General features: G+C 43.4%; 2 protein-coding genes across 3 annotated transcripts in view; both read left to right on the top strand.

Annotated features, from left to right (window-relative positions):
- Positions 1-18,253, top strand: part of fndc7b (fibronectin type III domain containing 7b) — a 49,021-nt gene extending 30,768 nt beyond the window's left edge. The window contains exons 29-60 of the mRNA XM_031859765.1: positions 189-449; positions 882-1,145; positions 1,506-1,766; positions 1,958-2,227; positions 3,022-3,282; positions 3,396-3,656; positions 3,848-4,111; positions 4,257-4,517; positions 4,671-4,940; positions 5,437-5,697; positions 6,327-6,587; positions 6,677-6,937; positions 7,157-7,414; positions 7,500-7,760; positions 8,148-8,197; positions 8,338-8,548; positions 8,886-9,146; positions 9,326-9,586; positions 9,713-9,973; positions 10,461-10,721; positions 11,046-11,306; positions 11,398-11,655; positions 12,608-12,871; positions 13,032-13,292; positions 13,624-13,881; positions 14,666-14,926; positions 15,048-15,305; positions 15,612-15,872; positions 16,335-16,619; positions 17,036-17,272; positions 17,381-17,422; positions 17,535-18,253. Of these exons, the coding sequence (XP_031715625.1) occupies positions 189-449; positions 882-1,145; positions 1,506-1,766; positions 1,958-2,227; positions 3,022-3,282; positions 3,396-3,656; positions 3,848-4,111; positions 4,257-4,517; positions 4,671-4,940; positions 5,437-5,697; positions 6,327-6,587; positions 6,677-6,937; positions 7,157-7,414; positions 7,500-7,760; positions 8,148-8,197; positions 8,338-8,548; positions 8,886-9,146; positions 9,326-9,586; positions 9,713-9,973; positions 10,461-10,721; positions 11,046-11,306; positions 11,398-11,655; positions 12,608-12,871; positions 13,032-13,292; positions 13,624-13,881; positions 14,666-14,926; positions 15,048-15,305; positions 15,612-15,872; positions 16,335-16,619; positions 17,036-17,272; positions 17,381-17,422; positions 17,535-17,836 (7,928 nt within the window). The 3' untranslated portion in view covers positions 17,837-18,253. The remainder of the gene's footprint in view (positions 1-188; positions 450-881; positions 1,146-1,505; positions 1,767-1,957; positions 2,228-3,021; positions 3,283-3,395; positions 3,657-3,847; positions 4,112-4,256; positions 4,518-4,670; positions 4,941-5,436; positions 5,698-6,326; positions 6,588-6,676; positions 6,938-7,156; positions 7,415-7,499; positions 7,761-8,147; positions 8,198-8,337; positions 8,549-8,885; positions 9,147-9,325; positions 9,587-9,712; positions 9,974-10,460; positions 10,722-11,045; positions 11,307-11,397; positions 11,656-12,607; positions 12,872-13,031; positions 13,293-13,623; positions 13,882-14,665; positions 14,927-15,047; positions 15,306-15,611; positions 15,873-16,334; positions 16,620-17,035; positions 17,273-17,380; positions 17,423-17,534) is intronic.
- A 2,031-nt stretch (positions 18,254-20,284) lies between these two features.
- henmt1 (HEN methyltransferase 1) lies at positions 20,285-25,653 on the top strand. 2 transcript variants are annotated; one of them, XM_031859644.1, is made up of 9 exons: positions 20,285-20,368; positions 21,804-21,916; positions 22,214-22,348; positions 22,474-22,656; positions 22,774-22,957; positions 23,813-24,026; positions 24,254-24,347; positions 24,684-24,841; positions 25,320-25,653. In XM_031859644.1, exons 1-9 carry the CDS (start codon positions 20,285-20,287, stop codon positions 25,436-25,438), a joined length of 1,284 nt encoding a protein of 427 aa, XP_031715504.1. In that variant the 3' UTR covers positions 25,439-25,653. The 2 variants fall into 2 exon arrangements, with proteins under 2 accessions (XP_031715504.1, XP_031715505.1); XM_031859645.1 differs by having other exon boundaries at positions 24,684-24,842; positions 25,309-25,653.
- Position 25,654: the final 1 nt, after the last annotated feature.

The raw sequence follows: 25,654 nt of genomic DNA, 5'->3' as shown, positions 1-25,654 counted from the left end.
TGTGTGTGTGCGTATATGTGTATATGTATATGTGTGTGTATGTATGTATGTATGTGTGTATGTATGTATGTATGTATGTATGTGTGTGTATACATGTGTATATGTATACATACATACACGTGTATATGTATACACATACATACACACATGTAGTGATGCATGATATAAATTATCTTTCATTCCCCCAGCTCCCTGTCCTCCAACCCAGCTGATGGTCGACTCTTCATGTGAATCAAACAACATCTCGGTGTCGTGGCAGGCCTCGCAGGGCTCCGCCTCCTACATGGCCGTGGCTAAGGATGCACAGGGCCGCCGGTGGTCCTGTAACACCAGCAGCACCACCTGCCAGATATCCGGTCTGCTCTGTGGACAGCAGTACCAGGTCTACGTTGCTGGTGTTGATGCCACGTGCATTGGTGCCATGAGTGATGTCAAAGTGATTCATACAGGTATTTAAACCAAAGTCATGTTTGGTTCGTCTTTGGTCACTTGAAACTCCATATTTACTATGTGAATTGTGACTGATTCAACATTTTATTTAGAATGATTTCACATTTTCAAGGTTTCAACATTTATTGTAGAGCCACTGAACTAAATCATCTCTCATCAGACCAGGATTATGTTTTTCTTTTTACAATTCCACCTCTATTTCTTCACTATTTTATGTTCTATTTTTATGCTGATTGTTAATTTGTTTAATTCAAATTGTCTGTTTCCTTACTCTCCATAGTTGCAAACCTCAAGAATATTTCAGGTTCATCCAAGCAGCTCAGAACCAATGACGAGCAGTTCAGTGTCTCCCTCAACCACACGCATACCTGAGGCGGGATCAAACCTGTGACCATACAGATGTGACAGATGTTTTGTCTTTCTCTGTTCAGCTCCGTGTGTGCCACAGGACATACAGAACGACCTCGACTGTGTGTCCGGTGTCCTTAACGTTACCTGGCAGTCGATGGGTGACGTTTCCCAGTTCCGTGTATCCGTGGTGAGCAGCAGCAACGGTGACGTCAGCATCTGCCAAACAAATAAGCTTCACTGCGTAGTACGCAACATGCAGTGTGGTCTGACCTACAATGTTACAGTGGTGGCCCAAGATGAGGCCTGCAACAGCTCCCATAGCCCCAAAAAGCAGGTTCTTGCAGGTGGGTAAAGCTGCTGGTGATTGTTACAGCACATTTGATTAGCTGTTTCTCCGTGCTATTTGAATGTTGCTACTGTGTGAAAATCTAGAATAATGCATTTTTCCATGTTTCTCGACCACGGTGCATTTTTGTATTTGTCCAATCAGTGAGTGATTCAAAAGACTAAAGGACATAAAAAAGCAAAACTTGTTGATTCATGATGCTTTTCAATTTCGAAAAAAGGTCTTTTTTTTTTTACTTCTATGAACTGTGTTCTTATTTTTTTTTAATTTTTTTTTTTTTTTTTTTAAGAAAAAAGTCCATTTTTTAAATGAGATGTTAATTTTTGTGTCTTTGTTCATCTTCTCCTCTTCCTCTCAGCTCCTTGTCCTCTCCCGACCTTCTTCCCCACTGTCAACTGTGCCACCGGTGTTGTATCTGTGACCTGGAACAGCAGTGTGGCGGGGGTCGTGTACGCGGTGTCTGCGGTTGACGCCACAGGTCGCCGACACAACTGCAGCGGCACAAACACCGGCTGTAATCTTACCATGCTGGAGTGCGGGACAAAGTACAACGTCACCATCACACCATCCAGAAACGGATGTGTGGGCAGAGACAGCCCAACAAAACTGATCAAGACAGGTAAGGATCAATATTTTAGCTTTGCTTGAATAAAGAGGCAGATGTAAACTAGTTATTTTTAGCTTATTTTGTCTTCTATTTTATTTACTCTTTTTAAATCATATTTGTGTCTTTGTTTCTTTTAAGAAAATGATTTTAGGATATGATAAAAATGACAACTCATTCTCTGACCTGTTCCTGGTTACCTCCAGTTCCCTGCGTACCTCGCCTGTCTGATGTGGAGATCGACTGCCTGGTAAACTCAGTCTGGGTGATGTACGAGGAGTCTGCAGAGGCTGAGGACTACGTCATCATGGTGGCGGACAGCCAGGGCGCCGTCCAGACATTTGCGTGTAACTCCACGTCAGACGGGATGTGCGCTCTGCCGCCGCTGATGTGCAGCCAAAACCTCACCTTCACCATGGCGGCCCACGACCAGCAGTGTCCCAGTGCACCAAGCAATGCTGTCACGACTGAGACTGGTAGATTGAAAATAAAATTAAACTATATACATAAATAAATATTTAAAACAGTATTTATAATTTAAAAACAAGAAGTCACTTTTAAAACATGTTTTATTACACAGAGCTATTGAGCTGTAACTGTTGGCTTTTGTTTTGTTTACGTTTTTTAATAATAGATTTAAAGGGTTTGCACTCAAACAGCTAGAAAGACAGCTAGGGAAAGAGGAGATGCAGAATCGGCTCTGTGATAAAATATGGCTGATTTGCTCTATTTGTATTTCTTTAAAACATGATGATTCAGATCTCCAGACCAAGTTTTTCAACTCGATGTCCATATCTGCCCAAGAGACCCTGAAATGAAAATGAAAGCACTAATTCAATTTTCTCCAAAGAAAAGCTAATGCCATTAGAATATCTTGAAAGATGCTACATTCAATAAAAATAGCTTTAGTGGTAGAAATGAAGATATTAGCTACTCTTGAGGGGCAATGGCTGGTCTGAAGAAATCACTAAATAAGATATTTTCAGTGAAGTTTTCAGTCTGTAAAAGCAGCTAAAATCTATTCTCTCAATCTAATGTAGCTCTGAGGGTTTTCAAGTGAAATGTGCTATTTTTTACACAGTAGTTAACACTTTTTAGAACAACTAGCCTCTAAAAACAGCAAAAGCAATTCCTGTACCATGGCTGTAAGGTGACGTACTGAGAATCTTGTTTTTGTAGTGCAAGTATAGATCCCAGGTTCATGCCGTACATTGGCAATAGTCAGGAGGTTGTTTTTAAATTGTACCTCACAGCGCTTCTCCTTCCACAGCTCCCTGTCCTCCTGAGAATGTAAACAATTCAGTGGGCTGCGACAATCGCACGATCAGCATCGCCTGGTCAGCCATTCCCGGTGCGGTAACGTACACGGCCACGCTGGAGCAGATAAGCGGAGGCAGATTCTGCTGCAGCACGTCGGACACCGGCTGTGACATCATCGATCTGCCGTGTGGGGAAATGTACATTTTGGTTGTCGTGGCCGAGGGACGAACGTGCAACAGCTCCCAGAGCGAAGGGGACATCACCAGGACAGGTGTGATATATATATATATATATATATATATATATATACTGTACATGCATACACGCATCATGGAAAGAATTCAGAGAATAAATAAATGTCTGTGTTGACCTCTCGCCCCTCAGTGCCATGCGTTCCTCAGAACCTCAAAGCCAGTCTGAGCTGCAGCGACAATGTGGCCTCCATGTCGTGGAACCGCAGCAGGGGAGGACAGTTTTACAGAGTGAGGGCTGTGGGCACCGATGGCCACGTGGACGAGTGCAGCTCCAACACGAACCAGTGTGATCTGACAGGTCTGCGCTGTGGACAGTATTACACAGCTACTGTGATGGCAGAGGACCAAGACTGCCAGAGCAAATGGAGCGACAGTGATACAATCAAGACTGGTACGTAAAGTCTTTCACACGGACGTTACCCAGAGCTGCATACAACAAATAACGTTTGTGCATTTGTTTCTTTTCATCTAGGGTAACCTGGTACAGCTCATGCTATTTATCTTTTTTTGGTTAAAAACACCAAGTACACAGTTAGAAGACTTAAAGCCCCACACCTAATCTTCCTTATCTCTTCTCACTAGTGCCGTGCACACCTGCAAACGTCTCCTCTGTGGTGGACTGTGAGGGCAATACTCTGACTACGTCCTGGTCTGAGAGCTCAGGAGCCGACTCCTACATCGCCACAGTGCAGGACAGCAACGGTCAGAGCACAACCTGCCAGGGCACGACCGAGGGCTCCTGCAATGTGACAGGACTCGGCTGCGGTCAGATCTACCACGTCTCCGTGGTGTCCTCGGATGGATACTGCAACAGCCCGTCGACTCCTGTGGTTGACGCACCTTCAGGTACAGAGAGTCAAGTGACAGACGCTTAAAGGAGAACTGGTCTGTCTTGACTTTCTCTTCTAGTTCTTTTTAGACATCAATGCGGTAACACATTTTAAGCAAACTAAAGTCAAGACTGTCATAACGGTTTTACCTGTCCTCTAAGTTCCCTGTGAGGCGAGACATGTTGAGGCAGTGATGGACTGCTATATGCAGATAGCCATGGTGGGGTGGTACCCAAGTGATGGGGCTTTGTCATACATGGTCACGGCCACCACGGCGTCGGGCCTCAGCGTCGCCTGTGAGGCCAACACCACCCACTGTGATCTGGAAGGGCTGCTTTGTGACCAGAGCTACTCCGTCTCGGTGAAAGCTGTGGGACAGACCTGCAGCAGCATCGCTCACATGACAGGACAGCTGCTCACTGGTGAGCCAAGGCACACGAGCTTAACAAAGCTGCATGCTTAGTCCCCTACCATTTAATAATGTTCTTAATTATTGTCACTTCACTCGGATGTTGGACCGTCACCGCGCAAAATGAGTCTTATTCTCGCTCATCAACGCTTTTCCTCTCCTCCAGGGCCGTGCATACCTGAGCACATCGTCCCCGTGTACACCCTGTACAGCCTGACCATCGGCCAGGTGCTGTGGGACGTGACCGCAGGTGCCGATTACTATACAGTTGAAGCGGTAACAGAGCAGGGCCTGACGGTCTCCTGCAACACCACTGAGACCTACTGTGTCTTGTACAACATGAGCTGTGGCCAGACGTACACAGTTAATGTCACTGCAAACAATCCTGTGTGTCAAGGCGTGTCCAACTCGACCGAATCGGCTGCAATTACGACAGGTGAGAAAATGCGCAGAACTTGATAGAAGATGCATCTTTGTACTTGCTAGGTTCTAAACAGTCAGTGGACTTTCTGTGATGTCAGCACGGTGATAGTGTTGATTCCTTTTTGAACGTTACTCATCAAGTAAAAATACAAAACCTTCCATTATTTCACCTTCTCAACTGTGAGGATTTGCTGTTTTATCTCTTGTCTTGTATGTCTTATAAACTAAATATCGATAAGTTTTGGAGTGTTGATCAGACAAAACAATTAAATTTATCAAAGAAATAATCAGCAGATTAATTGATAAGCAAAATAATAAATAGTTGCAGCCCTAGGACAGAGAACATGTATGTCATTTAGGCTTAACGTGACACTTTCAATATTTTCAGTATCTGTTGATGTAAATATTACAATTAAAAGTATTAAACATACGAAGATTCATAGATAAAGTAGCATATTGGTGTTTATAGATGAAACATATCATCTGTATGCTTCTTTTTCTGCCTTTAGAACCTTGCCCGCCCAACAACGTGCAGACCAATGTGCAGTGTCACAACAACATGGGCATCGTGTCGTGGGAGGCCAGTTTTGGTGCAGTGGGCTATAAGGCCGTACTCGCCGGGCGTGATGGCCACTCCCTGTCCTGTTACACCAACAACACTGTCTGTAACATAGAAGGCCTCCACTGTGGCATCGTCTACCACACAAACGTCTTCGCCATCGGAGAAAACCTCAACAGTACAGACTCCGATACTGTCCTTCTGGTCTCAGGTATGGCGTACTCATGGCTTCTGAGTATAATGTTTTAATGAGTTTAATGATATTCCACTGATGAACAGATGGCGGTAATGCTCCAAGAAATTTAGTAATGTGCTTGCAAGATGCAGCAAACAAGAATATAAACAATGAAGGTTTCAAATATTAAAAATTGGCTTCGCAAATGCACTCAACTGTGTGGCCTCAGGGATACACATAATGCTTTTTGGTGAGAAACAGTGAATGTAAACATAACTTTGTTTGTTGAAAGGAAAACTCCACAGGGTATCTTTTTAAAAATGATTACATCGTGTATGGATACGTCTACACCCCCCAAAAAATTAGGAAATAAACCTTAGAAGCAAAACACAGTATATTAAACAGCAGTGAGCAAAGAAAGCTAACGCCAGACAACTTGTGTTTAGCCTCTCTAGTGCCTTTGGCTTGCATTTAATATGAAGCAACTAATGATAATCGGTGCTTGTGTTTACATCAGCGTATAGTTTACAGCTAGTGGTATTTAATGTTGCCAACAAAACAACTTTCTTGGCAATTTTTAGACCTAGAGAGCCTGCAGCTTTAAAGTGTGATCAAGAAAAATGCATTGTATTGCCTCTATGTCTTTCCGTCCCTTTTGTCTCAAGCTCCCTGTGCAGCTGGAAAAGTGGCCGCGGATTTGGATTGCTACAACAACACGGCCGAGGTCTCATGGAGCCCAGCCAATGCAGGAAACTCGTACACGGTGACTGCAGTAGGAGAGGATGGCCACCGGGCTTCATGTGAGAGCGATGAGCAGCAGTGTGATTTGACTGAGCTGCAGTGTGGTCAGACGTATAACGTCAGTCTCGCAACCATCAGCGACCACTGCCAGACTGAGACACTCGCTAATGTCACCTTCGGCACACGTGAGTCGAGCAACATCTCATCACAGAGAAGTTGGGATTCGAGTGAATGGGAACCACTAAAACTTATCTCAACTCAACATGTTGTCCAGGTCCCTGTAAACCTCTGCGTGTTGGAGTGGACCTGCAGTGTGGGACGAGAACGGCCGACATGTACTGGGAGCAAAGAGAGGGAGTGGAGCTCTACATGGCCACTGCCACCTGCAGCATGGGAATGACTCTGCAGTGCAACTCCACCAACTCCACCTGCCAGTTCTCGAACTTGTACTGTGGGGAAACCTACGACTTCTCTGTAACTGCATTCAGTGGCATGTGCTACAGTGAAAACAGCAGCACTGTGGAGGTTCAGACAGGTAGCGCTCATTGTCAACTAATTAACTAGTTAGGTGATTGATTGATTGATGGATTGATTGGGCTTTTAGCTTCTGGAAGAAATTACTAATTCAAAAGAAATTGTTATTTGGAGCCCGACACTGTAGCGGTATTGGAACACGTGCGTCAGAAGTGGGACCAGCAAAGATCACATCTGAACTAAAATAAATTTCCACTAAGGACATTGTCTCCTTTTCCAGAGCCCTGCCAGCCAACTGGCCTCACAATCAGTGGGTCGTGTGACAATGAGACCGTAGTGTTGGATTGGTCGGCAGCTGAAGGGGCATCAGTCTACGTGGTGTCGGCCACGGGAGACCTGGGATATGTCACGTCTTTCCAAACCGAGGAGACGAGAGTGGAGGCTGAGCTGCTCTGCGGACAGCTGTTTACCTTCACTGTGAAAGCTCAGGATGATCGATGTGACAGCGCTGTGAGCATGCCTGAATCATTCAAGACAGGTATGTGTTTCTATTTATAGTTCTGCCTTGTGTGGTGCACAGAATAATAAGTTTATCATGATGCCACAATTCACCCTCACCTCAGGTCCCTGCGTGCCCGAGCATGTGCAGAGCTTCGTACAGTGTGAGAACAGTCTGGCCTCAGTCAGCTGGGCCATGAGCGACGGGGCGGAGTCCTACTTGGCCATCGCAATGGGACAGGACAGCCACACCCACGTGTGCACCACAAACGCCACCAGCTGCACCTGGGACGACCTGCACTGTGGCGAGCAGTACACCGTTCACGTCATTGCCAACGACTACCTGTGCAGCAGCATGCCGAGCAACAGCACGTCCATAAGAATGGGTAAACATGCTTCTGTACTGTGCACAGCGAGAAGTCTCACTACCTTTGAACGTCGTGTCAAAACCAGGAAGTTACGAGGGGGAAATTTATAGGGCACACATGAAAATGAATAAAAAAAAGTAAGGAATAGAAAAAGAAACCTGAACGTAGGAAATGAAAGGTTAGAGAAGTCCAACAAGAATTGAGGAATAAATCTGGCACGTTCCCCAGTCTCAGTAATCAGAATTAATCAGTTTCTCTATGTTTGATATGATTGTAAAATGTATTATCTGTAGGTTTTGAACTGTTTGTAAGACAAAACAAGACGTATGATGACATCACCTAAGAAAATGATAAGCAGAATAATCGAGAATTATTCACAACTAAAGGTTTGTCTTCTGTTTTTAGCACCCTGTATCCCTGAGAACTTGAATTCATCTCTGAACTGCACTACGAAGGTGAATATTTGACTTTTACAAAATGTTCCTCCTCAGGAATTATTAAACTATTGCATCTTTCTGCTCTGTGAGGCGCTTTTGTTTTGATAGAGGCTTTTTAACAAACTCAACATAAAACCATATTGTAATCTGTTTCTAAGGTGGGATCGCTGACCTGGAATGCCAGTGACGCTGCTGAGTTTTACATTGTGGCCGCAGAGACCAACAGCGGTCACAAAGTGCAGCTCAGCACCAACGACACCTGGACCTTCATCTCCGAGTTCCTCTGTGGCCAGAAGTACCTCCTGTCTGTTCAGGCGGTGGACTCTGTGTGCACAAGCATCCCCAGTCAGCCATTAATGCTCCAGTCAGGTAGATTACTATTTTAATTATTTATTGTTTTCTTTTAAACTTGTTCTTTTAAACCACTAAATTTGGGGGATATTTTACTGGGAAACTGTAGTTGACAACAATGAATTTACATTTTTGTATATATATATACACATTATTCATAAATCACAAAATCACAAATTTGTCACAGAGGGATTTGAAATCAGTACAACCTACAACACCCTCTATTTTTCAGGGAGAACATCAAAAAAAAAATAAACTCTGCAGCACTGATGTTTAACTGTAGTTCCATAAACGAGGGCTCTTTTGCTTATTCCAAAGTCAGCTCTCACTAACTGTCTATTCTCCCTTCCCCCAGAGCCCTGCCCGCCCACCGGCGTCACCAGCTACATGAACTGCATCGCTAACATTGCGGTAGTCTCGTGGACCGGATCGGCTGGGGCCGAGTTCTACACCGCCACGGTGACGCAAGAAGACGGCCAATCGCGAAGCTGCTGGTCTGACAGCACACAGTGTGGGATGCCCGGCGTCCAATGTGGACAAAACTACACTGTGACGGTCGTCGCCTCAAAGGAGAAGTGCGACTCTGACCCCAGTGAGGCTGACACGCTGCAGTCAGGTGAGACTATTTTATCCTCTAAATGTTTTTGATCCATTTTCTGGTGTGTAAATACATTTGGTCAAGGTTCTAAGGGAAGAAAATGTATATAAAATGTGATATCCAATTGTTGCCTTAACTGGGTTTGTTTTTATGCTCACTTCACTTGATGACAATCTCCTCCTCCTGCCTTTCTCCAGAGCCTTGTGTTCCTACAGATGTGGACGTGACGATAGACTGCTCTACAGATCAGGTTCTCGTGTCCTGGAGTGCCAGCGCGGGGGCTTTGTCCTACAAAGTGACGGCTCAGAGCACACAGGGAGCCATGTCCTCCTGCGAGACGACAAACCTAATGTGCACCCTGACTAACCTGACCTGCGGCCAGGTCTTCTCTGTCCAGGTGGTGGCGCAGGATGATATCTGCTCAAGTTTACCAAGCCCAGCTACAACGTTCAAATCAGGTAGAACAACTGGATGGACATGAATCGCCTTTGGATGTTTACATGTGAACGTGTGTCACTGACTTGTTGCTGTTAACGTGTACAAGCGTTACTCCAGTCCTCCCTTTCTTCCCTCCCCTCTCTCAGTTCCCTGCACACCTAACATTGGCTCTGTGGTTCTCGACTGCTTCACCGACTCTGCCCTCTTGGACTGGGCCTATGCCGAGGGCGCCCTGAACTACACCGCAACAGCTCGGTCCTCTAGCGGCCGTGTGTCCACCTGCACAACCAACTTCACCAACTGCGAGCTGGAAGACCTGCAGTGTGGTCAGACCTATAACGTGTTCACTGTGGCCTCAAATGAGCAGTGCAGCAGCCTGCCAAGCACCCAGCTGCAGGTGGAATCAGGTGAGCTCTAAGAAAAGAAAAGAAAAGAAAGAAAAGCATCTACACTCAGTAAATTTAAATTAGAGTTATGGGGGTAAGGATTTTAAATACAGTTTTTGGGGAATTTAACACCAAATGAAATCTAGTTTATCTGATCTGTAGTGGCATCATTATTTTTTTTTGGTTACAGGTGCAAAGTAGCTACGGGTCATTATTTTCCACTTCGAATTTCCACCCAAAATTTGTACAAATATTAAAACAGTGATAAAAAATAAACACAATTGGTGAAAATCTGATTTGTAAAAATGCCTAGCATACACATGCAAACGTCAGACCGTAACAGACCCCCATTTGTTAAGATTATACTTCAGGGACCTCCATCTGATTTTGAAAGATGTTTGTTGTTAGATATGATTAAGACCAGAATTCTACAGTTGAGGAGGTAAACATGGAGGAAGTAAAACCTATGATTGGGCTCACTTCTTTTTTTCTCACTTTCCTCTTCCAGTGCCTTGTCCTCCAGGAAATGTTGTTCCTGTAGTGAACTGCTCCACTAACACGGCCCGCGTGGAGTGGCAGGCCGGCAGAGGGGCCGATTCCTATGTTGTCCAAGCCTTTGGCGTGGAAGAAGATGAATCTCACTGCGAGACGGACTCACTGTCCTGCGTCCTCACAGACCTCATGTGTGGCTCCACCTACAACATCAGCGTGATTGCCGTCAACAGCGTGTGCAATGTGTCGCAGAGTAACATGATGCAGCTGCAAGCAGGTGAGAATGATCACAGAGAATTAACATGCTCAGGCCTTGCCAGCATGACAGATGGTATTCATTACAGATTGGGCTAATTTAATTATGTCAACTGTGATTTTTCTAGTAATATTTGGACATTTTTGTGGATATATCGTGATGTTTCTGTTATGAAAATTATGCATGTATGTACTCTTCATGATTTTACGTACTACTAAACAATACAATATTTCCACAAACCTAATTTAGGCAAAATAGTGTTGGGTTTTCTATGATATTGCTAATATTGGCTAGTTATTGGACCTATATTGATCCTGAATCATGATTCTGTCTGTGCCTTTGCAGTGCCCTGTGTGCCACAGCAGGTGGAGGCCCGGGTAGTTTGTGAGTCTGGCGCTGTGGCGGTCTCCTGGGAGCCCAGCAAAGGGGCCTCGTCTTACACCACAGTGGCCCAGGGCAGCGGCGGCTACGCGTCTATGTGCAACAGCAACGAGACGACGTGCCTGTTCGATGACTTGCTGTGCGGCCTCAACTACTCCATCACCGTTAGTGCTTCAGATGAGACGTGTAGCAGCGCTGGAAGCTCTGCTGTGGAGCTCAACACAGGTAGACTCACTTGTAAGGCATATTGAATGTCATATTTAAAGCTCTATTTATACCTGTCTTCATCCATACCTGTCTGTCTGTCGGTCTGTAGTGCCGTGCACACCACAGAAAGTAACAGCAGAGATGGTATGCAGTAATGACACAGGAGTTGTGTCGTGGGAAGAGGAGGAGGGCGTGTCCTCCTACATGTTGCGAGCTCTTGGGCCTGATGGTCACAAGATTCAGTGCAACAGCACCGCGACCAGTTGCCAGCTACCCAACATGCATTGCGGCCAGCTCTACAACCTGACACTGACAGCTAAGGATGGACAATGTGACAACAGCCACGCCTACCTCAACCTGCAGTCAGGTACGTTTTTCAGTATGTCGGGTGTCATTTTCCATGAGTTCAATGCTCCGGTTTGAGTGACAGTTGATAATCTAATAAGACTTTTCTGGGATAATTTTGCTGTTAGAAGTTAAGGAATGCCACATTAAACATCTGGAAAGGGCAGCCTAAATGGTTAGGATTTCCATCGACGGGTCCATTTGGATCAGGTTCCAGGTTGGTAGAGCAGCCAAATATTCTGAGTTCTGAGTCTTTTTATTTTAACGTCAAACATAAACAAAAGATAAAAAAGGGGAAATTAAAATGCCATATGTGGGCACCACAGTAACCACTGGCATTGTCAAAAAGCTGAAATGGAACTAAATGTCAGAGACATTAAGGGTTTAAGTTTAATCGCATTTTTTTCCTCAGTCCTGTATTGCATTTACTTAATGTCGTATCCTTTCAAAATCCCTTATTAAATGAATTTAGATTTCATTTTCAACAAATTGTCATTAATAACTTACAGCATATAATGCATATTACCTAATAAAAAAGAAGAGATAAAACTTATATTTTCCTATACAATACAGAGGCACACTGCAAGTACATCAATTCAATTTATATGAATAGCTCTGTATTGCATTAAAAAAAAAAATCACCTGCATCCAAGCTGTTTTTTTTAAAAACACAATCAAAGTATAAAATAACAAACCCGCTCTGTAATCTTTTTGGCCTTGTCGCCGTCCCGAGGGAATGTCTCTCTTTCTTTAAGTGCTCTCCAGTGTTTGTTGCGTTGCTGTGTATGAAAGCTTGGAGTGAAAACACCTCTGTGACAGCTGACAAACAAATGAACCATCGGATTGGGCTTAACATAGCTCAATATAGCCAAAACTGATGGAGACATCCCTACTTGCCGATATGTGAACTTTCTGATCTAAGCCACAGGAACTATATTGTCTCAATGCTTGCCCGTCCTCTTTCTCTCTCCTAGTGCCATGCAGGCCAACCAACGTCAAGGCTTCCCTCCGGTGCCACTCAAACTCTGCCGCCGTGACATGGGAGCGAGCGAGCGGAGCGCTCTCCTATCGTGCGGTGGGTGTTACAGCAGATGGAAGCCACACGACTGAATGTAACAACACCATGACCCACTGTGATCTGAGCGACCTGCAGTGTGGAAAGACCTACCATGTGAGCGTGTTCGGCCAGGATGAGTCCTGTTCCAGTGTGGAGAGTGACACAGCATACGTGCGGACAGGTACTGTAAACATAGGGGGGGGGGATTATGACAGTATTATTTATTATTATGGTGGTGGGGGGAGTTGCCGGGTCCAAAAGTACTTTACGCCTCAACTTATAATAGTAGTTGAACAATATTACATCAACCTGCCCTCTTTGCTTCGTCTGTCCCCCCTCAGCCCCCTGTGCACCCCAGGATGTGGCTATTGCTGCACAGTGTGATGATGGCGCCATGGCCGTGTCCTGGTCCCCCAACCCAGATGCCCAGTACTTCCATGTGGCGGCAGTAAGCAACACCAGGGCGAGACTGTACTGTAACTCCAGCGGCGCTGTATGCACCATCAGCGATCTACCGTGTGGACAGCACTATAACTTTACTGTGCTGTCTGTGAGAGATGGCTGTGAGAGTATGCCCAGCGCTGTGGTCGAGACTTCCACAGGTATACTTCAATACTTCAATATCCATTCGTTCAAATGCTTAATTGACGCAGGTTCCAGATGCTCCACAAGGATCCGTCCAGTTCTAAATGTAACAACCTGTGTCACCTGTCGGTAAAGAAAAGAAATAGCTGGTACAAATTTAACGCTCGCATCAACTGCAGGCAACGAGTGCTTCAACAGCAGTTTTTAATATAGTGTGTTTGTGAGTTTATCTGCTGCTGTTGCCATGCGTGTCCGACATAATGTAACTCCTACCATCCCTGTGCTTCTGGAGAACATCTTCAAACGGAGGACAAAATTAAGATATCAATTTCTGAACTCCATCCACAGCTCCATGTGTGCCCAGGAATGCTCGGGGCAATCTGGACTGCGTGTCAAACGATGCCTGGGTGACGTGGGACGTCTCAGAAGGAGCCCTCAGCTACTACGTGATGGCCCAAGAGGTCGGAGGTCACAACATCAGCGGCACATCCGCCTCCTCTCCCTATACTATCCCAGATCTGAAATGCGGGACCCTTTACACCTTCTATGTCACTGCTGTCAACAAACACTGCCGCAGTAATCACAGCACCTTTGAGCTTGAGACAGGTATTTAAAAATAATATCTACTCTCAGTACACCAATTTTGAAGTGAAGTGCTGAAATGTTGTCTATGAAAGGTTACTAGGAAAATTATCTAAATGAAACGCTATGACGTTCTTGTCTGGCACAAAAGTGCTGTTACGCCGCCATCTATGAGTTAGTGGTTCCAAACATTTTCGGCTTGTGACCTCTTAAAATGAACACTTGTTCATCAAACAGTGAGTTTTCTTTCCATTTGATTGCTACTGGTAAAACTATTTGATGTAAGAAGCAAAGCTTTGAGTTATAACTACATTGTTTTTCTCAATTGTTGTAGCAAAACAATGTTTTCTTCTTCTTTTCCATCGCAGATAATCATCAATTGTGACCCCTTAAATTCATCTTGTGATCCATTTGGAGGGGTCCTGATCCTTAGGTTGGGCACAGAGTTACAACTAGGTTATTCATCAGCAAAACAGGATTTACTCTGCTTCTATTTTGAGCTATAGTTAAAAAACTGCGTACAGTTTAATTTTAGAACCACAAAGTTGTAAGAGCAGACTTCTAACGCTCCCTCCCCAGAGTCATGGGTTTTCAAACAAATGCCATAGTGTCTGATCTGAGTGTTTTTTAAAGGGTTTGATTATATAAAGCACCAATGAAGTCGTTTGACAAGACGGGTTCTCTGAAAGATTAAGTAGAACAAGAAATGAGCATAAAATGCTTGTGTTTTCCTAAATATACTAGCTTTTTAATTTCATACTAGTAGTGTTTTCTGAAGCGATTGCTCTCTTCCTGTCTTGTTCTGTAGGTCCTTGCGCTCTAACAGCCATTACTGTAGTGACACAATGCGACAGCGACACCATCCTGGTTGAATGGGAGATGACGGAGAACACACCGCTCTACGTGGTGACCGCTGAGGGCCACGACCAAACCTTCGTTTCCTGTAACGGCTCCTCCCACTCGTGTGTGCTCCCGGATATCAGCTGTGGCATGCATTACAGCATCATAGTATCAACCTCTTCTGATAAGTGCAGCAGCCTCAGAAGCCCACCAAAGAAGATCACAACAGGTCGTTTTCAGCACACCAGTATTGTCCGGTTCACTGGAACAGATTCATGTATTCATTACTATACAAACTGTATAAATATACAAACAAACAAACATATTCAAGGTTATGTTGTTCTCTCTAGCGCCCTGTGTCCCAGACAATGTGACAGTGGCAGCATCCTGTGAGGAGAATGGAGCCGCAGTGACGTGGGGACACTCCCCTGTGGCTACATCCTACCTACTGACAGCCACAGGGCGGGATGGACATGAAGCGAGCTGCAACACCTCTGTGAACAACTGCACCTTGGCTGATCTGCACTGCGGACAGACGTATAACTTAAGCATCACCGCCAGTGGAGACAACTGCACCAGCAAGCCCAGAACTTCATCCTTCAGAACAGGTATGTATAGAAGATACAAATAATCAAAAAAATATTCAAATTGTTGCTTTCAGCCCTAAATAAAGTCATATTTTCAGACCAGAATAGGAAGCTAGCGTATTGGAGCTGTGAGCTCTCGTGCAAAGACTATTTTTTCTTTTCATGCTATAGTTTATTAAAAATCAATTTCTGGTGTTGAAAAAGTAGCTTTTCCAATTCTTCTAATATGCACAATCTAGCTGCTACTTTCTAAATTTGGTTTCTACATTACCTTATTATTTGCCTCCTGCTTGAATCTCTCGAGTTATCTTCTCTCTGTCGTTGCAGTGCCCTGTCAGCCCTCTGGTCTCGCTGTGGATATCGATTGTGAGACCAACTCTGCCGTCCTGTCTTGGGGTGCCAGTGAGGGCGCTGTGGAGTATTTTGGCTGTGCCCAACCTATGGATGGAGACGCGCTCTACTGTGACAGCACGGTCGCCTTCTGCACAATCGACGGCCTGGGATGTGGTGACGTTTACAATTTCTCTGTTGAAGCCTCAAACGGCGTCTGCAACAGCTCGTTTAGTGCACCTCTGCGGGCGGGAGCAGGTAATTATTTTAAACTAAAAGATATAACTATTGCAGTTCACCATAAATATCAATGCTCCAATTAGTTAATTGAGCACAAATTCATTTTTACATAGAGAATAAAATATGGAGAAAAAGTGTTACCTCTAGTCCTATGTATTTGCAAGAATTATATTTATTTTCCTGAAAAACGTCCTTTGTTTGTTAAATATAGTACGTAGATATTAAAAATCTTTCGTCTTTCTCAGGTAACATACAATAACAACCAATCAATAAACTGATGTTATGTCTTTCCCATTTGCTTTAATACTTGCAATGTAGTACAGTTAGTCAAGTGGTAAAGATATTGTAAAAATCTGTATATCCTACCAAAAAGTCCAGAGGGGATGTTTTTTTATTCTTTAAAATGTGTTTTTAAAGGACTGACTGTTACAATTCCATGAGTAAAATACTAATTTAATCTCTAATCCCTTTCCTCCTCAGCCCCATGCGCTCCGACTGCTCTGAATGTCCGAATGCAAAGAATAGGCAAAGCTCACTGGGCCATGACATCATGGGACAATGTCAATTGTTCTGATGAGTACCTTATGGAGGTAACCGGTCCAATCCAAAACAACCCACAGACCCTGATGCAGGTCTCTTCTTACTGGTTGCCAAGGACATACTTTGAGTTCCCAATACCTTGCAGCACGCCGTATAACTTCACCGTACGCTCCAGAAACTCAGGCGGGGCCAGCGAGCCATCCAGTGCCTTTACTGGAGTCTCAGGTAGGTTTACACTGCACCAATAAATATGTATGTGTCCTTATTTTGCTTTCAACTACATGTGTTGTACATGTGTTGTAAACCATGTATTTAAGGTTTATAAATGTGAAATAGGGGGACTTAAGAATAGAGCTAAACTATGTGACTAGCAATATTAGAGGGAATGACCATTTTTACAACATTCTTATTTCTGTAGTGAAAGTAAATGATTATGGTGTGACAATATTTAGGATAAAACACTATTTTGACACAGATTTTGCCTGTAATAAATATTCTTTTATTTGAAGATTGGAGTAGGCCATATTGCGATTTTGATAAAATTTCGATTACTTGTCCAACCTAAAAATGATGATGCATGTTTTAAATACAACATCCCCCAGTCCTTCTGTTAACTGCATTCTCACTGTTTTCTTTCCCAGTCCCCTGTGCTCCCCAGAATGTGAGATACACTGGTGGCAGAGCGTCTGCTGTGCTGTCCTGGGATGCATCGGTGCTTGCCACACGGTACACTGTCCACAGTGTGTCGGGGGCCGCCCGTGTCGAGCTTTGCAACACCACCGGACTCTCCTGCCAGCTGGCCAACTTTGATCCAAACACCACTGAAGTGACAGCCAGCAATGCGGCGGGAGAAAGCATCCCTACCCGAGATATTACAGGTCAGACGTACGGTGAAAACATCGACAGCGCAATCACTATTCCCTCTATATTGCCACTTTAAAATCCAGTTTCTGACATTTGTCACCATTATTTCTCACCTTCCTCAGGTCCAGTAGCTCGCAGAAGAAGAAATGCCCATTTAGATAACAGTAAGTGTTGTGTTATTACATCACCTAGAGATGCATAGTAATGAATCTGAAATCATCATAGGCCCGTACATTGTGTTAATTTCTCACCCGTCTCTCTCTCTCTCTCTCTCAGATCTTGAACTCCCAAAAGTGCTGAATGTAACAGTAAGTGGAGTTTCCTTGTATGTGAAGTGGATGACGGTAGAGAATGCGGCCGAGTACACAGTCGAAATTGTGGAGAAGCAGCAGACCAATCGGCCACCGAGAAGGAGAACCGTGGAAGGTAATATTTACATCGAGACTGACCTCAAGCCGTGGACCACCTACTGCATCAGGATGGCAGCCAAAAACGCCATCGACCAAAGCAACTACACCAAGCCAGTGTGTAGAACCACCGGTGCCTCCTCACGAAGCACCACAGATACACTTAAATAGACACTGGACTCAGCAGAACCACCACCATATCTTTGTGTTCTTCTCTCTGTAGCATCCATAACACGATTGTTAACTGTTCAATCTCTAAGAATTTTAGAAGGAAACGTGTAAAAATAAAGTAATTACAACTACAAAGCCACAACGTTCTTCTGTTTGGGGTACTTCTTGCATGTCACAGATAAATTATGATCGAACCTGAGGAGAACCTTTTAGATTTGAATGCTTATGAATCTTTGTTAGCAATAGCGTATATGTATACATTTTAATAATTATGGCTGGTATCATAGCAGCATTATGACATTAATGCCGTCTAACAAAGTATTGCTGAAATTCTATTCATCAAAAATGGTTTTATTTTCAAGAAGGTTATTAAACTCTGGATGATCGTAGTGTAAACATAAGCTGATATATTTTCAAGCAATATTTTTGAAACCATGCAGTATATTTTCTAAATGATGTACTATGTGACTTCTCATTTTGTGAACACTTTGACAGATTGCTTTTAACAATCACAGAAATGAGAGAATAAAAAACATATCTTTGAAACATTAAAACATCCCTCTGTATGAAGATTGGTGTTGAAAACGTTTTGTTACTTTAATGTTGGTATTCACTCCGTTTGGCCATTTAATCGATTCATACCTCATGATGTAGTTTGTTTGTTTTTTCTATTCTTTCTTTGCAATGTCAAGGCTTCACCTGAACCTCAATTTTATAGGAGACTGTTAAGTTTTAAAGAACTATAATGTTAAACCCTCTGACAGGATACCTTAAGGAAATAAGTCAATAGCTTTTCTAAACTAAGGGTGTTAAAACTCCACTGGCAAAGGTAGCCTCAAAAACAACGTGCTTTACTTACAGATGTATTTTCTTTCACCGCAAAAATAAACATTTAGTAAGTCACAACATTGTACTTTCACTGTGTTCAAATTGACTTCACCGTCAAGATTAGACAGAAAAAGGTATATATCAGAGGATTAAAACTAAAGAAGGGCCAAAGTTCAATCAATGGGTGAAACACCCCCTGTGGTGTCCTGTGCTGCAGGAGAAGGAATGTAGTATGGACGGAGACAAAGAGGCCCCGCCACCTCAAACACTACCATATAGAGTAAACTATGATAAAAGTAAAGGGGGGCAAAAAAGGTCAGAAGTAAGTCTACTGTATGAAATGTAATTTATGACAACTAAACACATTTTTGATTGCTGTATTGAGACAAATGGTGCAAAAGGTCACAATAGCGGTCCACTGATTTGAGCACAATCCTACCAAGAGGTAAGAGAGAGCACATGTGATCTTACCCAGAAACCCTCAGGACTGCAGGGTGATGGTTGCAGCTGGCGTCACTCCAACGCCCAATCAGACACAGCTAGGGAGAGGAGGATGAGATCGTGGGGGTGTGGAGCTGTCTGGAGGGGGAGATGACGATTAGACCCTCATATTCAGAGCAAATGAGTTTAGATCACAGCAAAAATAATTTGAGGATACCGACAGAATATGGAAATGTTTACTTTGCCATGAATTCAACTCGTACACACGATTAGCTGTCTTATTTCAAGAAAAGTGTCTGAAGTGGGAGATGGGAGACGTCGACAGTGAGCAGAGTGTAACAGCAGTGTTATGATGAGCACAGCCTGGGGTGTAACAGATGTTGACCTGAAGGAGGTGTTGAGGGAAGCGAGACAGAGCTCAGCTGCTCCCAATGTCTCCACCACCATCAGAGACAGTGATTGAGGATCTGAACAGAAAAACAAAACTGTCTGCCACAACGATGTGGCTGGATACACTTAGATTTAAGCTTCTCTGACCAGTATTGGTACATAAACAATGGATCAAATGACTATGTGTCATGTGAACGGACGGGTCTTCTAATGCATTGTTTTGATGTCACAGCCCACAACCTCACTGTTGTCTCATGAGCGTTGCTAAACACTAACATATTCACAATGAACATTAACCCTGATGTTTATATCACCACGTTAACCATGTTCACTATCTCAGTGACGTTCTGAGCACAAAGCTCTAGAGCTGATATGATTAGTCACTTCATAATTGACCATTGGTGCTGGGATTATCTGTAATTATTTAAGCATAAATGTCATGGTGAACATTTCTTGTCTTTGTGCTGTGTGATGACAAACTGGAGATATTTTTTCTGCCTGTTCATAAGACAAAACAGGGCCTCGAATGATCAGTTTGGGTTTTAGGAGATTATGGGTTTTGTTTTTTATTTTAATAGATTACTCAAGAAAATAAATAGTTTTTGACTTAAAGAAAATGGTTTTAAATGCACAAATCTATCTGGATTTTGCAGACACAGCCCTTGTTTAAAAAAAAAAGGATTATCATTAAAATTTAAAAAAAGTCCCGCGTGCACACTCATAACAGCGCCTTCTGGTGTCCGGTGGGGCTACTGACGTAACGGTTAACCTGAGCTGAATATCGTCAACATGGATATAACGTTCAGTCCGGCGCTGCACAGGCAGAGACATCAATTCGTCATCGATTTTATCAAGAAGAATAAACCCAAAAAGGTAACGTTAGTGTCTCAATGAGACACACACTTTACACTTTAGCTTAAAGCAAACGTTTGTTTGTGTAACGTTTGCTAACGATAATTCAAAAGCTAACGTAACTCTAGCTAACTTATTTACCGAACCAATAACGTCATAGAGCTAACTATAGCTAACTTTAGCTTCAGTCGCAAAACCTAAATCAGGTTTTTGCATTAAATGTTTAACATTGTAAAGTAACAAATTCCAAACTATCCTTGTTAATTGGAAACAGGTTTGTTAACTAACTGAACCACAGTAGCTGCTAGCTAACCTCTTCATGATCTAACGTTAATTAACTATTATCGTTAAGCGTGCGTTGGAAAGTGCACTTGTGTTTTGATTCTGACGTTTACGGTAAATGAATGGAGGCCATGCGACGGATTGGCGAAGTAAGCGCAAAGACACGCGTGTGACAACTAACGGTATTTCCGGTTTTCAAAGTAAAGTGTTCACGCAGTATACAAAATACATACAGTATATGTAAATAAGATCAGTTGGATAATATCACAGGATTTATAAAGCATATTACCTGAACCCCTTATCAAATCCTACTAAGTTGTGATGGAAATTACTTATGACTTACTTACAAAATTGCTTAATCAAGCATTTTGATATAGATATGGTGAATAGTCAAAGTTAAAGTATTTCATTATGTACTTTGAAAGGCCTTCCTTTCTGTAAAAACACATTGCTCCATCATTTCTGACAATTTAATAAATTTGAGTTCACGACATCTTTGACTACAGAGCATTGGAGTTCACATGTTTTTTTCAGGGCCGATACCGATATAAATTATTGCTAATCACAGAGACAGATGGGCCGATATTTACATCTGCAGAACAAATTTATTGCATTTTCAGCAATATCTGCTGGTTCGACACAGCTCCAGTATGCGTTCCCCTGTCTCTCTGTGGCATAGATTCAGTGATGATCGGCTGTTACTCCTGATGTACAACATCCTTACTCCCTGATCCCTGTTTAGGGAATGTTGGTCTAATGGAACTTCCCTCGACAAAAATGCTCTATTCTGACGATGATTTTGCTTTTTATTGGTTTAAAAGTAGCTTGTAAACTGGCTACTTGTGAATCAATCCGGTCGTACATGTCGGCTCTCAACTCCAACTCCAGTTTCGCATCTCAAGTTGCTAACCGGCCTGTAAACGACGAGCAGCGCACATAAAGTGGGCCTTTTCAAAGCATGTACCGTAAAGTTCAGTCAGGATGCACCGATACCGATGTCAGGCTGATATCAACTCAAATAGCTTAATCGAATATCGGTGACAATGAATCTGATACATTTAATTTTATTTATTTAATTATATACACAATATACCGGAATTTAATAATATATTTTTTGATCCATGTGTAGCCGGGAGTTACTCAGCGTACATCATTACTTCTCTCTTCTCCTCAGGTGGTGGACTTGGGCTGCAGCGAGTGCAGCCTTCTCAAACAACTGAAGTTTCACTGTGAAATCGAACTGCTGGCCGGAGTGGACATCGACGGTGCCAAAGTGAAAAAGAAAATGTACGTATGTTTGTAAAAATCAAAGGAGTGAGTGAATACTTCATCATACAGGGCTGGGCTCATGGTTGATATCACAGAGAGTTTGATGGCAGGTGAATACAGAGTCGAAACAATCAACCGAGTTCATCAACAGAAACATAATCGGCAACTCTGTTGGTGATCAATATATTGTGCCAGTTGTTTGATCGGGTAAAAATTGCAAATATTTCCGCTGGTTGTAGCTTTATAAACGTGAATTTAGAAGAACAAACAAAATTGTCTTTTGACTGTGTGCACTGTGCTTGTATGTTCCTTCAGGCATGGATTAGCTCCGATGTCAACGGACTACCTGCAACCTCGTAATGATCAGCTGCTCGTTGAGATGTACCAGGGCTCAGTCACACAAAGGGACGCCCGCCTCAGAGGGTTTGACCTGGCGACCAGTATAGAGCTGTAAGAGGCTGATTATTGCCTCTTTCTTTTGTTTATCAGGGCAGGTTCTCTCTATCGGTTTGGTTTTTCATCTTTCTGTCCCTCTGTGCCATTCATCCTCATCACGCTCCCCTGGCTTTCTGCAGCATAGAGCACCTCACTCTTGCTGACGTGGAGCGCTTCTCTGAGGTGGTCTTCGGTTACATGTCTCCAGCGGCAGTTATCGTCAGCACCCCAAACTACGAGTTCAACCCGCTGTTCCCTCGACTTACGGGTTTTAGGCACAGCGACCACAAGTTTGAGTGGACCAGAGCCGAGTTCAAGTCCTGGTATGCTTGCTGACGATGCATATGACAGAGAATGTCAATGGATAAATCCACCCTAAAATACATCAGCACTTTATGAAGATTTAAACTGAACTTTGTTGACGTTGCATCCCTCCTCAGGGCTCTGAAGGTGTGCGTGGATCACGGTTATGAGGTGGAGTTCACCGGCGTTGGACGGGCACCTCCGGGCCAGCAGGAGAGAGTCGGCTTCTGCTCCCAGATCGGTGTGTTTCACCGGCTCGGGGGAAGAGAGGTCTGCAACGTGTTTTGTGATGATGCTGACAATGCGCTTTCATACACACTGGTGAGAGACCTTGTTTATAGACCAGTGACTTCTGAGTCTTCAGAGAATATGAATATGGGGATTTTTGGTTCCCCGCTTTATTCACCGAATGTTTTCATGTGTCTGAGATTGTTTATAGTGTCCTTATAATCTATAATTTAGATCACCATGGATGCTAAGTCCACACGTTTATAGCATAATATATTTACTCTAACTAGATACAAAAAGTGTTATATCAATGATCCTAAATACGCAACATTTAAAATCAAAACAATATTTTCATAAAATGACTTAGCAAATAGTCTTTTTCCAATACAAACAAGTTTTGTACTCTTTCAAACACAGTATAGTCATAACTTTTCAAAACCATTTATTGATAAACAAGTGGACAGATCCCCTCCTACAAGATCAGATTATTCTGAGAGTGAAGATGTGAACAGGAAACAGATTTAATAATTTCATGCAGTGTTTTAGTTTTTATTCGTTAATTAACCTAATTCATTCAGTATTCAATGTGACAATAAAGATTTGTAGAAAAAAGTGACGCTTTTCTGGACGTGGGGCGGTAACACTAATCCATGAGCCCCAGAACCAGTGAGTTTTAAAAGGTTATATTTGTCGGCCTCTGCTGGTGACCACCAGCAACTACAACATGGAGAGTCTTGGTATTCTGCATATGGAGTCTACTGTAAGCCACGCCCACTGCCCTCTTAAAAATAGAAACCTGCAATTAACAAAGACAAAAACTACTTTTAACTATAGATGAGTAAACTAGCTTATCAGAGTCTGGAGTTTATAAAAGTAAGTTTGTAAAGCCAGATATTTCTACAACTAGAAATAGTTTTTGTATTTGTTCATAACCTGTTTCTGTATTAGCTGTATAGTAAGAACTACCCCAGCCTGCATGACAACAACATCTTGCGGAGGGTCCTGGCGACAGAGGTGTTGTACTGGGCAGAACAGCTGAGGAGGAGATGGGTGGAGGAGGAGACCGGCCAAGGGGATGACGCCGATACACCGGCTGAGGGGGAAGGGAAGGAATGCCACAGAGTCTCAGAGCAACACCTGGAGATGGAAGAGAAGCAGACAGGTGAACAGTTCATAAGAACCAGGGTGTATATTTGCTGAAGGAAGATGCGCTTATTGGAAGCAATGGAGCCAGCAAAATGCCATTTGTGTGTAAATTAAAGGTTTCTCCACGATGGCATTGTATTTTATATACTGCCAGGTTTTTTTTATGGTTAAATGTTCCTGGCAAATTAAACGCATAAAAAGCATACAGTATGTTTCCTGTTTTTTAAAAAACATACCTCACAGCAGCAGCGATGAAGAATCTGGTGGAGCATCAAGACGTTGAGGATGGAGAGCTGTTTTGGACAGAAGGACAACAGGAGTCTGGCAGATTGCGCAGGTTTGTTTCCTTGAGGAAGATGAGGAGGAAGAGTATTGCCGCGACGTGTTAAAAGGCAGTTTGTGGCGTGCAGATCACGAAGACGGGCCATGTTTGTGTGGCAACATACCACAGTAGACGGTGAGCTGTCCTCTTCCAAACTGCTGTATTCCTACATTTCTATATTTGCACACATTTCTATTTTCTTGAGCTGCTACTAAAAAGCAACTGTCACCAGTCTCATTACTGAGCTTTTTATTTTGAACAAATATTTCCAAAGGTTTGGCCTCTCACGGGTTTCATGTCATGATGTCATCTTGTGTGTGTGTGTGTGTGTGTGTGTGTGTGTGCTGGCAGGTGTGTGTCTGTACCTCTGTCTATGCTGTGGTCCCGCTGCCCCAAAGTCGGTGCCCTGAGTGGAAGCCTCGGTAACCTCAGACGGCTCCTGATGGATCACCCCGACGTTAAACTGAGCCAGGACGGCTCTGCTGTGCTCCTAAATGACCAGGAACAAGGTACCGTTAACGTTCCAACACTTCTACGTCCGTCATGTTATTTCTGCGTAAACATTTCTAATGAGAAGGGGATCGACGTATCTCTAGCGGTGATGTTCCACTTAAAGCGGACTACTTGACAGTGTTGACTTTTCAAAGGTGTCGCTACGAGACATATCGTTGGGAAAAAAAAAAATCACAAGCGAGGCCGTCATCCGACATGTCACGCTAGTTCTGAATATGGAATGTGTGCGTCAACTGCCACAAGCAGAGCTGCAGACTTTGTTTAAAAGGGGACCAATAGAAATGCAACACCACGGGTTGCCCAGCAGATGTCCCCATTCTTACTGTACTCTGTGCAAATAGTTTGGTTTGACACACTATGCTTCACAGAGCTTGGTTTCCCTCTCTACAAGTTAGCCCATTGCACTTACGAAATCATCATCAGCTGACTTTGTTTCCTGCTCTGCTTCTTATTCTATGAATATAATAACTGAAGAAGAAGAGGATCGTGATAATTTGGAGGACAGCGGGTTCGCAGAGGCCAGACGGTGTTCCCACAGTTGTGAGCCGGAGGAAGACTGGGATGCAGATGCTTTGGCGTCGGGGGACAAGTAGGTGACTTGTTGAGTCAGCACGTGGTTACTGTTGTGCTGACGATTCCCAAAAGCACTGCTGAAACTGTGGCTCTTGGGTTTATTAGATGGCTCGTTTGGACTTTGTGTTCTGTGTAAATATCCACTGGCCTCAAACAGGAGTACACTTGCTGAGGCCACTTAATGTAAATGGTACAATAAAAGATGTTCACATTGTGATTGCTGTGCATTAAAGCAT

Source organism: Anarrhichthys ocellatus, unplaced genomic scaffold (assembly GCF_004355925.1).
Source record: "Anarrhichthys ocellatus isolate YVR2014 unplaced genomic scaffold, GSC_Weel_1.0 scaffold22, whole genome shotgun sequence".
Taxonomy (NCBI): Eukaryota; Metazoa; Chordata; class Actinopteri; order Perciformes; family Anarhichadidae; genus Anarrhichthys; species Anarrhichthys ocellatus.
The sequence above is the reverse complement of the archived record's forward strand: the minus strand, read 5'-3'. Positions and strand labels throughout refer to the sequence as shown.

Bases quoted from the DNA above. Each gene is read 5' to 3' on its own strand.
- henmt1 (XM_031859645.1), top strand. From the start codon at position 20,285: ATGGATATAACGTTCAGTCCGGCGCTGCACAGGCAGAGACATCAATTC. The intron at 22,657-22,773 runs GTATGCTTGCTG...ATCCCTCCTCAG, and splicing joins AGAGCCGAGTTCAAGTCCTG to GGCTCTGAAGGTGTGCGTGG. The intron at 24,843-25,308 runs TACCGTTAACGT...TTCTATGAATAT, and splicing joins CTAAATGACCAGGAACAAGG to AATAACTGAAGAAGAAGAGG.